General features: G+C 48.2%; 1 protein-coding gene across 2 annotated transcripts in view; it reads left to right on the top strand.

Moving 5' to 3' along the window:
- Positions 1-17,352, top strand: part of LOC143768784 (uncharacterized) — a 340,035-nt gene that overhangs the window by 174,643 nt on the left and 148,040 nt on the right. For both annotated transcript variants that reach the window (XR_013214025.1, XM_077257424.1), the window contains exon 3: positions 252-325. Coding sequence is in view for 1 of the 2 variants with exons in the window: in XM_077257424.1 (XP_077113539.1) it covers positions 252-325 (74 nt within the window). In the remaining variant the exon portion in view is untranslated. The remainder of the gene's footprint in view (positions 1-251; positions 326-17,352) is intronic.

Raw genomic sequence — 17,352 nt, forward strand, 5'->3', positions numbered from 1 at the left:
CGTAGTGTCTCTGCCTGCGCCAGGTACAAGCTTTTATATCAGGCTAACAAGGACAACATTCAACATCAAACATTGAGGTCTTTGTCCCTCTCTGCATTAACTAGAGGGCAGAACAAGGGCATTGACCAACAGTGCACACTGTGCAGTTTTGGAAAATGTATCCTTTCACTTTAATCACGTTTTTAATTTGTTCACTATTTTTATTTGTATACAATCAAACTTGTAAATGTATCTCTATTTTATGTCTTTAGGCTCTTGGAGGAAACAAACTGCTGTCGGGAAACAAGGGATTTATTTATTCGGAAACCGCTTTTAAGATCAATTTGTAAGTACATTATTTATCCTGTATTTATCCTGTGGATTAGGCGTAAACGTAAGTTTTTATGGTTGTTTAGTATCTTTTGTCTTTTACAGGTGACATGGGCTTCAGTAGATTAGGCGTAAGGGTGAGAATAACTGTGCTTTTTTATGTTTATTTCAAATAAATTAGTCTGAATCATTGTTTTTACGCTAGGGAGGCAATAATCATGGCCCCTTACCAGCCTGAGAATACCAGCCCCCAGCTGTCTGCTTTAGCTTGGCTGGTTGTCAAAAATGAGGTGGACCCCACTTTGTTTATTTAAATTATTTATTTATTTAAATTATTTAAAAAAAAATGTCGAGGGACCCCTTTATTCTTGATAACCAGTTATTATAAAGCTAACAGCTGAGGGTTGCAGACCGCAGCTTTCGGTTTTGCCTGCGCTGGTTATCAAAAATAGGAGAGACCCCCCCACATCATTTTATTTATTTAATTTTAGCGCAAGTCCCGACTGATGAATACTCCCATCAGCTGCCCCTGCTCTCTCTGTTATTAGGGATCCTGTACTGATCCTGAGTTACATTGTTATTATTATACATTTTTATAGCGCCATTTATTCCATGGCGCTTTACATGTGAAAGGGCAAATGTCGACAAGTACAATAGACATGAGCCAAACAAGGCACACACAAGTACAGAAGGAGCGAGGACCCTGCCCCCGAGGGCTTACAGTTACATCCTGTATTACACTCCAGAGCTGCGCTCACTATTCTACACTCACACCTGATTGTTGTCCCATTGATTTAGAACACCAGACCCTAACCTTATCTGATAGGGTCACATACTTCTGCCACTCACAGGCATGATATTGGATCATTTTAGGCTAATGATCTTTAGACTTTATTTGCTTTCGTTCTTTATCTCCTTTTTGGACTTGTGTGAAAATCTGATGTAGTTTTAGGTCAAATTTATGCTGAAATTTGTCAAATTCTTAAAGGGCCACAAACTTTCGAGCAGCACTGCGCATTGCATTATTTATCTAGCAGTAATCTGCAGCATCAGAGCTCACATTCTGCAGCATTCTCTGCACGTTCAGTGTCTGCACAGAGCTTGCTCTGGTGAATTGCAGTCCGGGAAGTTTCTTATTATTCACGGGATCTCTACTGTAATGTGCTGCCACCATTCCACCTCGTTATTATTAGATCGCTCATTAAGAGGGCGCCTGACAACACGCGCGCCTGACAACACGCGCGCCTGACAACACGCGCGGCTGACACTTGTCAGGAACAAGCAGCAGAATAGTGATTGCCCCGGATGTGACATCATTATACTAATTCCCATATATATTCTAGGTATAAAAAGAACTGCGACCTTTACGGCTGTGTTCACACATGTATTTTATGTATTGTTACATATTGCTCCATACACGTCTTCAAAACTCCCTGAGTAAATGGACGTCGGGGTCGGCTCTGCTCATTTTCTGCAGTTTCCTTGGCATTTTGATGCATTGAATGGCATTAATCGTTGCCCGGAGCTTGTTTCGGGGCTCGGTTTCCCTTTAAGCGGCAGGTTTCTCTTTTCCTGCCTCCCACACGCAGCGTTCCCCCAGGACACAGTTGATTAGTGCTCGTTTTATTGCTCTCCGCTGTGTACAGTACTGTGTCAGCAATATGGACTAATCTCTTTGTCTCCAAGAAGGGAATGAATGTGTTTCCTCATATCAGGGATTTGGTTCAGAAAATAAAAGTAACCCTTTGCTTTCCACCGAGCCAAGATTACATCCCATCCAGGCAGTGATGGATGCGGGTGCCAAGGGCCCATCAGTAACATTGATTTTGGTGGGCCGCTGCTCCACTACATGCAAACATCACATTACCCTCATTACCCACAAATTTGCATATGTTGCTATATAATAATAATAAACTGGGTAGTTTGTTAAATGAACTGTGTCTTCTGTACACAGTGAAATGAATGTATGGTGCCAACTACTTCTCATATAGGTGGAGAGCCCATTCCTACATGGCGGCCCACTGGAGGATTCTCCTGCTCTCCTGTGGGCCAGACCGACCCTCTATCCAGGGGATTAATACTGGAATGTAACAATTGCAAGAAACATATCTTTTTGCATGATTTCTGCCCGTCCGGTGTGTAATAAGCACACTGCCGCCGATCCGTCCCTCTGTAATACATTCATCGTTTCTGCATCTTTATCACAAAGACATTTTATTAGATCACCGGGATCGCCGGCATAAAGTGCTGTATAAATGCTTTCAAAGCTTGTTTGTCAGTCTCCAAGTGGCCGTTGCGGTGCATTATTCAGCTGGTCAGGAAGAGTTTGCATGGAAACATGTCTATAGATATTGCTTTAAACTTTTAATCAGCGGCGATAGACGCTTTAGTCACCTACGCTAATGAATTGTTCAGTGGCTCGCTCCGCCGTTCAGCTCATCAGGGCATTGTATTGGCAGCAAAGCCAGAAGGCAAAGGCTGTTTCCAATTCTCCTAATGAGACAGTCCTTGCTAACAGCTTTCAGAATAATCTCGCCACCTCCTGCAGTAAACACACCGTACCCTACTCTATGGTCTCGCTGAGAAGCTGCTGCACTAATTGAAGACAACAATGTGGGACGAGAACCCCCAAAACTGCTGTCTGCAGACGAGTGTCGTCTGATCCCTGCTCATCCCTTCAAGGTTTGGATTCTCCGATTTCCTTCCACTCTCCAAAGACTGATGGGGAAAGTAGCAGGTGAGGCCCAATGGGGACAGAGATGAAGATGTCTGTAAAGCGCTGCAGAATTAATGGTGCTATATAAGGAGTAAACTAAATATTACAGCCCTTGGACCGTGACTTCTGTGCATTCTGCTGATATCTGCTGGTGACCCAATAGCGGTAATTTGTCACAAGACTGCTACAATCACATGGAATTATACACAGGAGCGGAGTGTATAGAGGCCAGTGGGGCACACATAGGGATTTGCAATGGGCGCACAAGAACAGACGAGGGGAGCAGATTTTTTTTCCGTGTGTTTGTGGCGCTTTCTTGCATGTGAGATCGACAAGCTAAGAAACGTGATTTGTCAAGTTTGCCGCTGCAGATTTCTACTCCCCGCTGTTTTGCCGTCCTACTTCTATTTCCTTGTTGGATTTATTTTTTTAAAATATCACCCATTTAGCTCATATATTAGAGTTCAGAAGCCATAAGATGGAGGCATATAGGACTAGGGAGGTGGCCATGGGAAACAAATGGGTTAAAAGCACTAATGAAGAGGTAAGAGATGGTGCGGCACGAGAAGACGCCGCTCCACTAGTCTTTATCCCTGGAGAAATGTTGTATAGCGACGCCGGTTGGTGAACTTGGGGGGCATCGGATAGATATGGGTCATGGTGGGTGTTGGCAGATGGAGGTTCTTGGAGCTGGTGGTGAATTGGTGACTGAAGGTTTCACTTTGGGTATAGATCACGCAACGTTGTGGAACAATGTGGCTGATCTGGTGAATGTGGGGCTTCTTTACAAACTGGTGTTCCTGGTGGTCAGTTGGCAATTATTTGGCCACCGGTGGTGTTCCTTTTTGGTCTGGAGATAAAACTGGAATATTGAATAAAGCATTACGTGATCTAATGGGTGTTGTGGAGACACAGGGATCAGCGGGCATCCAAGTCAGCTAGCTGAAATCGCATGGACCAGGAATTGTCCTGTCGAACGCCCTTTCTCATTTTAACGTGGGCATAATGCTACTCAGACACCACAGGGTGAAGGTAAAACAGTGTGGCAATGCTTTATTGAACCACAAAACAGGCAGATAACACATAGAACAGTCCTGGCAAAATAACTCAAGATGGTGCACATTCCAGAGTCTCGCCCTTCCGCTGACTCACCGTGATAATGGCAGCTGTGAGTTCAGAGCTCCTAGGGTTGGCTACCCCACCTGTTACACTCACAGAGAGAGGAGGTAACGACAAGCGTAGGAAGATGACAGTCCATTCAGGTACAAGGCCAGTTGACCGGAGGGTCACAACCTGGCTTCATCTTCCAGGGTCGACTACCCCCCTGTGTCACACACACAGAGAGAGGAGGTAACAACAAGTGTAGGAAGATGACAGTCCAGTGAGTCTCTAAAAGGTACAAGGCCAGTTGATCCGAGAATCACAACCTGGCTTCCCTGGACATCTCCATGGAGCCGGTGACCGGCAGGTCCCAATCCTGGCTTTCTGCAAATGTATCCATGGTTAAATGAGCAGATCTGTATTCTTCCAACTGGAGCCGAAAACCCCTAGGCTGTATCCTATAGAATGATAGATCTGTGTCCCTCATGATGGGGCCATGATGTATTGCCTGCAATCCTGTAGGATCCCCTGGAAACAAGTCATCTTGTTTGATTATGTAATCTATTTGCATAGATTTTCCTCCTCTGTTTTAAAAATCAACAATCTATCTGGGCTACTCAATGCATAATTAGCATATCACTAGTCATCAAGGATAAGAGCACGCTATGTTATATCACATATCAGCTTACAAGTCAATATTGCAAGCTTACACAAACAACTTTGTGATATTATCAGAGATTGAGAATTGGTCACACCCCGGGATAAAAAAATGGCAGCTGGTGGCCAATATATCTTAAAACGGTGGTCTCTTGTGTCTATGGGGAAGGGAAAGTGAACATGTAAGTTGAGAGGTTTGGAATTGGAGAATTGTCCCAGTAGTTTGACATTGAGAGGGGTCGTTTCTAGTAAGTGGATCATGCACCTGAGTCTCCAGTGCCATAGTCATGTCAAACACTGCGGAGTTTCTACGATGAGTTCTTTACAAGGGGTTGTATCCTGAGTCTTGGCCGTCTGAAGACATTTCATTCAGTTCTGGGAAGGATAGGATGCCGGTAACGTAGTTGGGCTCGGTAATTGGAGCATTGTCTTGATTTAGTGGAATACTAGTGAAGTAGAGCGCAGCCCCTCGCCTGCCTCGGTGATCACAGCGGGAGCAGGCGATGTTTTCGAAAGGTCACTTTGACTCCTGCTGGAGATCTCACTTCGGGAACGTTCCTGAAAACTGCATCTGATAAGTAATAAGTGCGAGGAGATGAGACGTTCCGCTCCAAAGTCTCTTTGTCTTATTCTGCATTGGAGGAAAACAAGAGGTTAATAACTTGCTCTCCGCCGCCGGAGGAAAATGCAGAGCGTCTGCTGGAAATATCAGGAGTATATGGCCGTGTTCTGTACACAGGCGACTCCGCTGAAATCTGAGCTAACCACGACGATCAGTCCATCTGGGGCTAAGTACAGCAACCAAAATGGAGTGATACCCGGAGGACGGCCATAAACGGCTGCAGCAGCGGCTCTGCCAGGACAGAGGAGTGCGGCACAGTGTGCGGATGGAAGATGGACACACGGGAGAATACAGCACAGCTGGAGAGAAAAGTGTATAGAGCTGCACCAGGAGAATGCGCGGCCGCCCTACAGAGAGGTTTTATGGGAAAGCTAGAAATTGGCCACCATTGGGTCACCAGCAAATGGCAGAATGCAAAGACGTCATGGTCCGCGGGCTGTAATATTTATTTATTTTACTATCTTATTTAGCGTCATTAATTCCGCAGCGCTTTACAGACATTATCATCGCTGTCCCCATTGGGGCTCACAATCTAAACTCCCCATCTGTCTATGGAGTGTGGATGGAAACATGAGAAGCAGGAGCCACCGTACAATGCTAACCACTGAGCCACCATGCTAATGCAGCGCCCCAGAGTCCTGGTCGTTGCAGTACTGTGGATCCGCCACTATGGGGAGCCATGGTGCGTTCGATGGCACTGAAGGAGTTCATCTGACCAGGTATCACAGACACCAATATGTTTCACAGCAGGGCCTCCGGGGGGAGCTAAGGGTGCTATTCATTTGGCCACTCCCCACCATAGTGGGTAAACTGGGGGTCAGGCAGGAAGTTAGAAGAGAAAGCTGACTGGATTGAACGAAGCAACACCTTGTGGCAGAGGGTGTTGTGGAGGAAGAGACAGTAGGGTCTCTGTCAGGGGTGGGATCCTGACAGAGGCTTGGCGTTGGAAAGAACGTAACGGGACCGTGCCTGCTCAGCATAGCGGCGGTGCCCAAGAAAGGACTAGAAGCGAGATAGATTGTGCTGAGTGAGAAACGAGATCAAGCAAAAAGGAGAATACCAGTAGGGGTCATGCTGTAGGACCGGAGCAACATCCTACTGAGGCGCATTACCGGTGGCCGGAACGCCGAGGGAGTGGAATAGCATACAGCTTCAAGCCATACTCCAAACAGCGGCAGGGCAGTCAGTTTAAGGCGGGCTGTCTACCACATATCACCTATGAAGTCTTGGGGGGCAATTGCGGGAGAGGGGCGTCTCTAGGGTCCCGGAAGAACTCCAGGCCTACCTGACAAACGGGTGCCGTTCCAACCTGAATAACAGGGAGGGATGGAATACGAGAAGAACATCAGTTAATCGAGTTGTGAGGGAACTTAAGAAACAGACACAACAGTTGTGGGGTACTTTCCGTGAGCACAGCAGGGAAGGACTACAACACACAGCGCTAGAAGGAGGGCACTGATTTCCACCTGTGAGGAGAACTCTGGAAGTGCCATCGGACCGGCCGGACTTGCGCAGCCTGGTGAACCGGATTCTGGACTGCGGATTGAGAGATCTCCAGTAAAGAGGTAAAGAGACTGCAACCTGGTGTCCTCGTTATTTACCGCGACCTGCACCCCACAACTGCACCGCTACACCACCGTTACAACACCACTTATTGCACCGGACGTCCCCCACTGACAGACAGGGCCACAGACCGGGTCCAGCCACCGTGACAACCCCAGGACTGAGATCCCAGAGGCCCGGCTCCGGGTACCCCTCGGCCCTGTGGCGGTGTGGGGGCGCTCCGCAACTTGGCGTCACGAACAGGATCTACTTAAGCCTGAAGAATCAGGTCATGTGTGCCTAGAGACTGTGATTTATTGTGCTTGGACTGTACTTTATTGAGAGGACTGTGTGTTGTGCCATTTGCCAAAATCCGCCGCCATTGTAGCGCTGAGGAGAGCGCAGGAAGAGAAGAGGGGCGTGAAGTGGGCGTAGGCAAGCTGGAGAGCGCGAACAGCAATGGCCGCCCAGTCTAAATATTTCTGCACGGTGAGGACGTGTCCGTCAGCAGCAGAGATCCGCCTCCTAATCCTTAATGGGGGGCGGAGGCAGAGAAAACGAAACCGCTCCCGAAGGAGAGAGCGGGAAAAAGACCAGGAAGTGACCCACGTAGAGGACGCTATGGCCAGCAGCTCCGAACCCGACAGTGGGGTTGAAGTGGAAGTCTCCCCCGACTACCCGGATGAGCCCCGCAGCCCGTCCTCCGTGGATAACACCAGGTTCCTGAGAGCCGAGATGGAGGACTTATATAACCAGCTCCTCCAACTGAATGTGAGAGTCCAGTCTCCGCACCCGGTGGAGCCGGCAGAGGGTTCCCGGACATCGGAGTTCTCACCGGAGGAACCAGCGGGACTTGTTGCGGAAAGTGAACTCGTACCAGTTGGTGAGTCCGCCGATCCTGCCCCGCCAGCCGAGGGTGTGCTAGTGGGTCCCGTAGCGGCACCACCTCTCCCGGGAACCCATAGACTCCAGCGCCTGCTACCATGGGAGGAAGCCACGGGCATGGAACACCGTATGCGAGCCCCAATCACCCCTACTCCCTTGCTGTGTGAGGTCCACGCGGAGCGCACGGTGTGCCGCTGGGTGAATCCCGGATCCAATCTTATGGGGTTCCCCGGGGTGGAGACCCAGAGGGGGGAGATGGTACAGGCCCTAAGCTGGGAGGAATACCGAATCCAGCTAGAACACCGGTGGCGAGAGGAGAAAATACATCAGGCTGGGCGGGAGGCCCACCATCAAAAGGATTTGGCGGTCAAGGATCGGGCCCGTAAGGACCCCACCACTCACCAGGCCCCGCGCCGGCAGGGCATCGTCACTACCTTTAAACTCCGAGGAGGTTGGGGCTTTATTAAGGAACCGGGGCTATACGCGGAGATCTTTGTCAACCGACGGGATGTCGAGTCACACCTTAGAGAGGGCCACCCCGATCGGGACCTCTACCCGGGGGACAGCGTTACTTACACCCGGCATTTTGGGGAAAAGGGGTGGTTCGCTCTGAACGTCTACAAGAAAGAGAAACCAGCCCCTGTAGCCAAAGTGCCACCGTGCGACCGATCTGTAACCACCCTGGTCGCCCCCACCTGCCCGATCACAGAACCTGCGATCTGCCACATGACCCCCGCAACCACTGTAGTGGCCAAGGAAGTGCCTTTTCAAGTAACCGATGTTCCTGATGTACCAGCGCAGAAAGAAGTGGGAACGCAGACCCTCATCACCGCACACGATCTGGTCGTGCAACAGACCCGCACCCATGGGGTGTACCTGGCTGCAGGAGTGAACCTGGAACCTGGACTGCCTGTATTGCAGGGGTTCACCCGCCAGGTGGCGCCTCGTGGGGGATTCTGAAATTGAATGCTTCAAAAAATGTATATAGTTACTGTTTCCCTGTTTACTGTTTGCTGCTAAACCCGCTCAGGGTTAACTCTTTATGGATCCCTTAGTTGACCCGGGATCCCTGTTGTTTGCTTTTCCTACCAGTTTTGCACAAGTTTTACAAACTGAGAAATCATGAACAGTGCATGATCCAAACTTTCTTGTAAATAGTTTGCACCTTCTTAAAGGCGCTTCCTATTGGCTTTACTTAAAGACTCTTTGCGAAGATACTGTTCTGGAACCTTTGCTGAGCAAGGACTGGTAGGCTGAGAAGACGAGCTACCTCAGAAAGACTTGATCCCCTCTTAAAGGGGATGTTTGACCTGAACTTGAAAGTGATACTGTTTTAGAACAGTAATATGATGATGCTCTGGAAGAAATGTAACTGTTTTGCATAAAGAAAAGTTATGTGTGTTTAACCTGTTTGAAATGTGAAACCTAGATAATGTTCTTTAAAAGGAAAGATGCAGAGAGCCCGTAGGGGAGGAATTAGAGTCCTGCATAGTTGAAAGAAAGGAAGTAATAACGAAGGTGAGGATAGAAGGTAAACCCTGAGTCCCCATAGGAAGTTAATAATGTGTTACTAAGGGTACTGTCACACAGTACCATTTTGATCGCTACGACGGCACGATCCGTGACGTCGCAGCGATCGTATGAATATCGCTCCAGCGTCGTAGACTGCGGTCACACGTTGCAATCACGGCGCTGGAGCGATGCCGAAGTCCCCGGTAACCAGGGTAAACATCGGGTAACTAAGCGCAGGGCCGCGCTTAGTAACCCGATGTTTACCGTGGTTACCAGCGTAAAAGTAATAAAAAAACAAACAGTACATACTTACATTCCGGTGTCTGTCCCCGGCGTTCTGCTTCTCTCCACTGTGTAAGCGCCATAGCCGGCAAGCACAGCGGTGACGTCAGACGTCACCGCTGTGCTCGCTTTCCGGCTGGCAGACGCTCACACAGTGGAGAGAAGCTGAGACGCTGGAGGACAGACACCGGAATGTAAGTATGTACTGTTTGTTTTTTTACGTTTACGCTGGTAACCACGGTAAACATCGGGTTACTAAGCGCGGCCCTGCGCTTAGTTACCCGATGTTTACCCTGGTTACAAGCGAACACATCGCTGGATCGCTGTCACACACAACGATCCAGCGATGTCAGCGGGTGATCAAGCGACGAAAGAAAGTTCCACACGATCTGCTACGACGTACGATTCTCAGCAGGATCCCTGATCGCTGCTGCGTGTCAGACACTGCGATATCGTAACGATATCGCTAGAACGTCACGAATCGTACCGTCGTAGCGATCAAAATGTGACTGTGTGACAGTACCCTAAGGACAGAAAGTGAACCCGTAGGGGTTAGTGAGTGAGTCCTGATAGGAGCCAAGTAGAGCCAGCTCAGTGTTCTCAAACTGAAAGAAAAGTTATGTTCTATACTGTGTATAGTAGTTGAAAAGGCAGTAGGCCCTGGCTGAACGGGGCGGTCCTGTAATAGAAAGGAGAGGCAGTAGGTCTGGTGCCGTTAGGACAGGCGGTCCTGCAGATTCCAAAGAAGGCGAATGAAAAGTTAAAATACCTTATAATGTGATTATAGGAAGGTCTTTAGCGGATTAAGAGTGTATATCCTTAAGGGCAAAGTTAAATTCTTGGTCAATAATGTTTGCACTTAGTAGAATACCCGGTTGGGTAATGAGAGCTAATTGTAGCCTGTTGCTATGATATTTAATTATGTTTGTAACGTTAAAGTGTCCTCACCTCCCATAAAGGGAAGCCTGTTCAAGTATACTTATTGTTTTGCACTCAACGAAAATTGTATGTCTTTTTGCTAACCTGTATTGTTGTTTTCTTCCCAGTCCCGGAGTACTGTGTTTAACCAGGGGGGAGTGCAGCGCCCCAGAGTCCTGGTCGTTGCAGTACTGTGGATCCGCCACTATGGGGAGCCATGGTGCGTTCGATGGCACTGAAGGAGTTCATCTGACCAGGTATCACAGACACCAATATGTTTCACAGCAGGGCCTCCGGGGGGAGCTAAGGGTACTATTCATTAGGCCACTCCCCACCATAGTGGGTAAACTGGGGGTCAGGCAGGAAGTTAGAAGAGAAAGCTGACTGGATTGAACGAAGCAACACCTTGTGGCAGAGGGTGTTGTGGAGGAAGAGACAGTAAGGTCTCTGTCAGGGGTGGGATCCTGACAGAGGCTTGGCGTTGGAAAGAACGTAACGGGACCGTGCCTGCTCAGCATAGCGGCGGTGCCCAAGAAAGGACTAGAAGCGAGATAGATTGTGCTGAGTGAGAAACGAGATCAAGCAAAAAGGAGAATACCAGTAGGGGTCATGCTGTAGGACCGGAGCAACATCCTACTGAGGCGCATTACCGGTGGCCGGAACGCCGAGGGAGTGGAATAGCATACAGCTTCAAGCCATACTCCAAACAGCGGCAGGGCAGTCAGTTTAAGGCGGGCTGTCTACCACATATCACCTATGAAGTCTTGGGGGGCAATTGCGGGAGAGGGGCGTCTCTAGGGTCCCGGAAGAACTCCAGGCCTACCTGACAAACGGGTGCTGTTCCAACCTGAATAACAGGGAGGGATGGAATACGAGAAGAACATCAGTTAATCGAGTTGTGAGGGAACTTAAGAAACAGACACAACAGTTGTGGGGTACTTTCCGTGAGCACAGCAGGGAAGGACTACAACACACAGCGCTAGAAGGAGGGCACTGATTTCCACCTGTGAGGAGAACTCTGGAAGTGCCATCGGACCGGCCGGACTTGCGCAGCCTGGTGAACCGGATTCTGGACTGCGGACTGAGAGATCTCCAGTAAAGAGGTAAAGAGACTGCAACCTGGTGTCCTCGTTATTTACCGCGACCTGCACCCCACAACTGCACCGCTACACCACCGTTACAACACCACTTATTGCACCGGACGTCCCCCACTGACAGACAGGGCCACGGACCGGGTCCAGCCACCGTGACAACCCCAGGACTGAGATCCCAGAGTCCAGGCTCCGGGTACCCCTCGGCCCTGTGGCGGTGTGGGGGCGCTCCGCACTAACAACTGAGTCACCATGCTAACCACTGAGCCACTATGCTAACCACTGAGCCACCCTGCTGCCCCACATATTATGTTTTGGGGCTTTTCTGCAGTAGGACAAGTACTGTCATCCCTTCTCCTTCTGGGCTTTATAGGGGACAAGCTGTAGTTTATTTGCATGTAGGAGCCCACCCTAACCCCCAACCCTCCTCTCCCCAAAATCTTATTATCATTTTATTTGTAAATCAGAAGTTTGCTCCTCAGCTCACGTTTCGTCGTTCTGAAATTTTATTTTTTTTTCTTGTGGGAATAATTTTTACATAGGTGAAAAGCAGAAATTGGTATCATCGTCCAATCAGCTTCTCCGTTACTTATTACGAGGCGGATTTATTATCTGTTTCTGGAAGGTTAATTACCTGTGTGACAACGAAAATATAAAAGCTTCCAAGTCCACGGATCCTCCGAGATCTCTGGGATCCACATGATCCAAACCCGTCATGGCTGGATATTTCCTTCTGACAATTAGTTAACACCACAGAGAAATTAAAGGGATCCTCCATTTCTTCTCTGCCTCCTGACCAAAGTCTGAGTGCACAATGGCCGAGGATTTATCCCAATAGGACGTGTGCATGATGCTCGGACCCTCGTTTTGCCCAGTGCGTACGACCAGTGTAGGATCGGACAGCAGACAAGCCCCTTTTTATATTTTTATTTATTTTTTTTTCCTCCAATTTTTTTAAAAAATAGTTGTATTTTTCAAACAATGTATAAAAAGTCTAACTTGTGCAGAAAAAGACAATGGAAATCTATTTTGATAATCTAAATAATTTGTCCGGGCGGTTTTATTTTCCAAAAACAGCGCCACACCGGGTCACAGGTTGTGTGTGGTACTACAATCTGTAGATCCGTGCAGCCCTGTTTTTCTTACCTCCTTGCTGGATATGTGCTGTAATGGAACGTCTCTTAGTAAGGAGGCCGAGGATATCTTGATCCTATTAGTGGGAGCGCGGCGTCTTCTACCTGCTGAGCGCCATTCTGTCCCGTTCTCCGTTTCTTCTTCTCCGTGGGAGGCTTAATGATCTGGCGCAGCATGGCCCGGGGTGACCCGCGATGTGTCTCTCCATCTTGCGCAGCGCCAGCTTCCGCCAGGATGGATTCCTTTGTGAGCGACGCTCGGGGTCCCGGCCCCTCTTTTATGACATTTTTTCACATATGGCTAGTAATCCGTGTAATGCCGTTTTTAATCATCGCCCATTGCTGCAGTGAGATTCTGCACAGTACTCGTCTAATTGCCAGATCAGCGCCCTCAGCCATCTCACCGGATGGCAGGAGTCTCACGGAGAGGCCGCCTCGCCAAATTCATCCAGATCAGATTTACTCAATAGCAGCAAGAATGGGAAAAATCAAAGCATTTCGTGCTCCGGGTAATTAATTTACCTTTTTAAAAATATAAAAAAATCCTTCATAACATCAGCTTTTTAAAATTTTCATTTAAAGGGATACTCACCTAAAATTAAAATGGTGAAGTGATTGAGAAGCAACTTTTCAATTGACTTGTTATGAAGAAATCTTCTTTGCTCTCAAGACCAGAGGAATTTTCAATTCACATTTACTGCTTATTGCCTAGGTTACCGGTCACCTCTGCAGTATATAAGCAGTGGCCATTCTCTCAGGCAAGGCGCCCAGCGTTTAACGCTACGTTCCCACGATGAGTTTTTGGCGCAGCATATTTAAAAAAGAGAAATGCAAGTAACCTATCTTACTTAATGGGTGCAGAAAATCTGCAACATCAAAAACGCATTGTGGGACGACAGCCTCCCTATATTCAGTATCAGCCCTCACATAGCCCCCTATATACAGGACACATCCCATACGCATAACTCAAATACGTCACTCACTTCCATTCCTCCGGCGCTCTTCTCCGGTCTCAGCAGACACAGTGTAGGGATGTCATCGCGTCTGCTGTCTGTCACACACACATTGGTGGAAGAGGGAGCCGGTGGCTGCATCCTCCACCAATGTATCGGCAGCTCCGTCCTCCACCAATGTCCGGCGCGGCTCCGTCCTCCACCAATGTACCGGCGTCTCCGTCCTCCACCAATGTACCGGCGGCTGCATCCTCCACCAATGTACAGGGGGCTCAGTCCTCCACCAATGTACTGGCAGCTCCCTCCTCCACCAATGTACTGGCAGCTCCCTCCTCCGCCAATGTACCGACGGCTCCCTCCACCAATGTCCCGGCGGCTCCCTCCTCCACCAATGTACCAGCGGCTGCATCCTCCACCAATGTCCCAGCAGGTCCATCTTCCACCAATGTACCAGCGGCTCCATCCTCCACCAATGTACCAGTGGCTGCATCCTCCACCAATGTACCAGCGGCTCCATCCTCCACCAATGTCCCAGCGGGTCCATCCTCCACCAATGTACCGGCGGCTCCATCCTCCACCAATGTACCAGCGGCTGCGTCCTCCACCAATGTACCAGTGGCTCCGTCCTCCACCAATGTCCTGGCGGCTCCTGTTGTGAATTTGCTTTTTGCTCCCTCTAGTGGTTATTAGTTTTTTGACTCTGGTTTTTCTGTCATTCCTTTTATCCGCACCTGGGTCGTTAGTTAGGGGTGTTGCTATATAAGCTCCCTGGACCTTCAGTTCTATGCCTGGCAACGTAGTTATCAGAGCTAGTCTGCTGTGCTCTTGTCTACTGATCCTGGTTCCAGTGATATCAGCTAAGTCTGCCTTTTGCTTTTTGCTATTTGTTTTGGTTTTGTATTTTTGTCCAGCTTGTTCCAAATCTATATCCTGACCTTTGCTGGAAGCTCTAGGGGGGCTGGTGTTCTCCCCCCGGACCGTTAGACGGTTCGGGGGTTCTTGAATTTCCAGTGTGGATTTTGATAGGGTTTTTGTTGACCATATAAGTTACCTTTCTTTATTCTGCTATCAGTAAGCGGGCCTCTCTGTGCTAAACCTGGTTCATTTCTGTGTTTGTCATTTCCTCTTACCTCACCGTTATTATTTGTGGGGGGCTTCTATCCAGCTTTGGGGTCCCCTTCTCTGGAGGCAAGAAAGGTCTTTGTTTTCCTCTACTAGGGGTAGCTAGATTCTCCGGCTGGCGCGTGTCATCTAGAATCAACGTAGGAATGATCCCCGGCTACTTCTAGTGTTGGTGTTAGGAGTAGATATATGGTCAACCCAGTTACCACTGCCCTATGAGCTGGATTTTTGTATTCTGCAGACTTCCACGTTCCTCTGAGACCCTCGCCATTGGGGTCATAACAGTTTGCCAGGCCAGTATTAAATGTTTAATGCATTGCAGAAGAGGGATTATAAGAAAGAAGATTCTGAGTTTTTTTTTTTTTCTTCTTCCCCTTTACCTCAGAGTGGCTATGCTTGCTGCAGACATGAATGTCCAGACCTTGATTACAAGTGTGGACCAGCTGGCTACTCGTGTGCAGGGCATACAAGACTATGTTATCAGAAATCCTAGGTCAGAACCTAAAATACCGATTCCTGAACTGTTTTCCGGAGACAGGTTTAAGTTTAGGAATTTCATGAATAATTGTAAATTGTTTTTGTCCCTGAGACCCTGTTCATCTGGAGACTCTGCTCAGCAAGTAAAAATTGTTATTTCGTTCTTACGGGGCGACCCTCAGGATTGGGCTTTTTCGCTGGCGCCAGGAGATCCGGCATTGGCTGATATTGATGCGTTTTTTCTGGCGCTCGGTTTACTTTATGAGGAACCCAATCTTGAGATTCAGGCAGAAAAGGCCTTGCTGGCTATGTCTCAGGGGCAGGACGAGGCTGAAGTGTATTGCCAAAAATTTCGGAAATGGTCCGTGCTGACACATTGGAACGAGTGTGCACTGGCCGCTAAATTTAGAAATGGCCTTTCTGAAGCCATTAAGAATGTTATGGTGGGTTTTCCCATTCCCACAGGTCTGAATGATACTATGGCACTGGCTATTCAAATTGACCGGCGGTTGCGGGAGCGCAAAACCGCAAATTCCCTCATGGTGTTGTCTGAACAGACACCTAATTCGGTGCAATGTGATAGAAAAACCGCAAATTCCCTCATGGTGTTGTCTGAACAGACACCTGATTTAATGCAATGTGATAGAATCCTGACTAGAAATGAGCGGAAAATTCATAGACGCCGGAATGGCTTGTGCTACTACTGTGGTGATTCTACACATGTTATCTCAGCATGCTCTAAACGTATAGCTAAGGTTGTTAGTCCTGTCACCGTTGGTAATTTGCAACCTAAATTTATTCTGTCTGTAACTTTGATTTGCTCACTGTCGTCTTATCCTGTCATGGCGTTTGTAGATTCAGGTGCTGCCCTGAGTCTTATGGATCTGTCATTTGCTAAGCGCTGTGGTTTTACTCTTGAACCATTAGTAAATCCTATTCCTCTTACTGGTATTGATGCTACGCCATTGGCAGCAAATAAACCGCAGTATTGGACACAGGTTACCATGTGCATGACTCCTGAACACCGCGAGGTGATACGTTTCCTGGTTTTACATAAAATGCATGATTTGGTTGTTTTAGGGCTGCCATGGTTACAGACCCATAATCCAGTCCTGGACTGGAAGGCTATGTCAGTCTCAAGTTGGGGCTGTCGTGGTATTCATGGGGATTCCCTGCCTGTGTCTATTGCTTCTTCTACGCCTTCGGAAGTTCCTGAGTATTTGTCTGATTATCAGGATGTCTTCAGTGAGTCTGAGTCCAGTGCACTGCCTCCTCATAGGGACTGTGACTGTGCTATAGATTTGATCCCAGGCAGTAAATTTCCTAAGGGAAGACTGTTTAATCTGTCGGTACCTGAACATACCGCTATGCGTTCATATATCAAGGAGTCTCTGGAGAAAGGACATATTCGTCCGTCTTCTTCCCCTCTTGGTGCGGGATTCTTTTTTGTGGCAAAAAAGGACGGATCTTTGAGGCCTTGTATTGATTATCGGCTTTTAAATAAGATCACTGTCAAATTTCAGTATCCTTTACCGCTGTTGTCTGACTTGTTTGCCCGGATTAAAGGTGCCAAGTGGTTCACCAAGATAGACCTTCGTGGTGCGTACAACCTTGTGCGCATTAAGCAAGGTGATGAATGGAAAACCGCATTCAATACGCCCGAAGGTCATTTTGAGTACTTGGTGATGCCTTTTGGGCTCTCCAATGCGCCTTCAGTTTTTCAGTCCTTTATGCATGACATTTTCCGGAAGTATCTGGATAAATTTTTGATTGTTTATCTGGATGATATTTTGGTTTTTTCTGAGAATTGGGATTCGCATGTGGAGCAGGTCAGGTTGGTCTTTAAAATTTTGCGTGAAAATTCTTTGTTTGTCAAGGGCTCAAAATGTCTCTTTGGTGTACAGAAGGTTCCCTTTTTGGGGTTCATTTTTTCCCCTTCTGCTGTGGAGATGGACCCAGTCAAGGTCCGAGCTATTCTTGATTGGACTCAGCCCTCGTCAGTTAAGAGTCTTCAGAAGTTCTTGGGTTTCGC

Source organism: Ranitomeya variabilis, chromosome 4, assembly GCF_051348905.1.
Source record: "Ranitomeya variabilis isolate aRanVar5 chromosome 4, aRanVar5.hap1, whole genome shotgun sequence".
NCBI lineage: Eukaryota > Metazoa > Chordata > Amphibia > Anura > Dendrobatidae > Ranitomeya > Ranitomeya variabilis.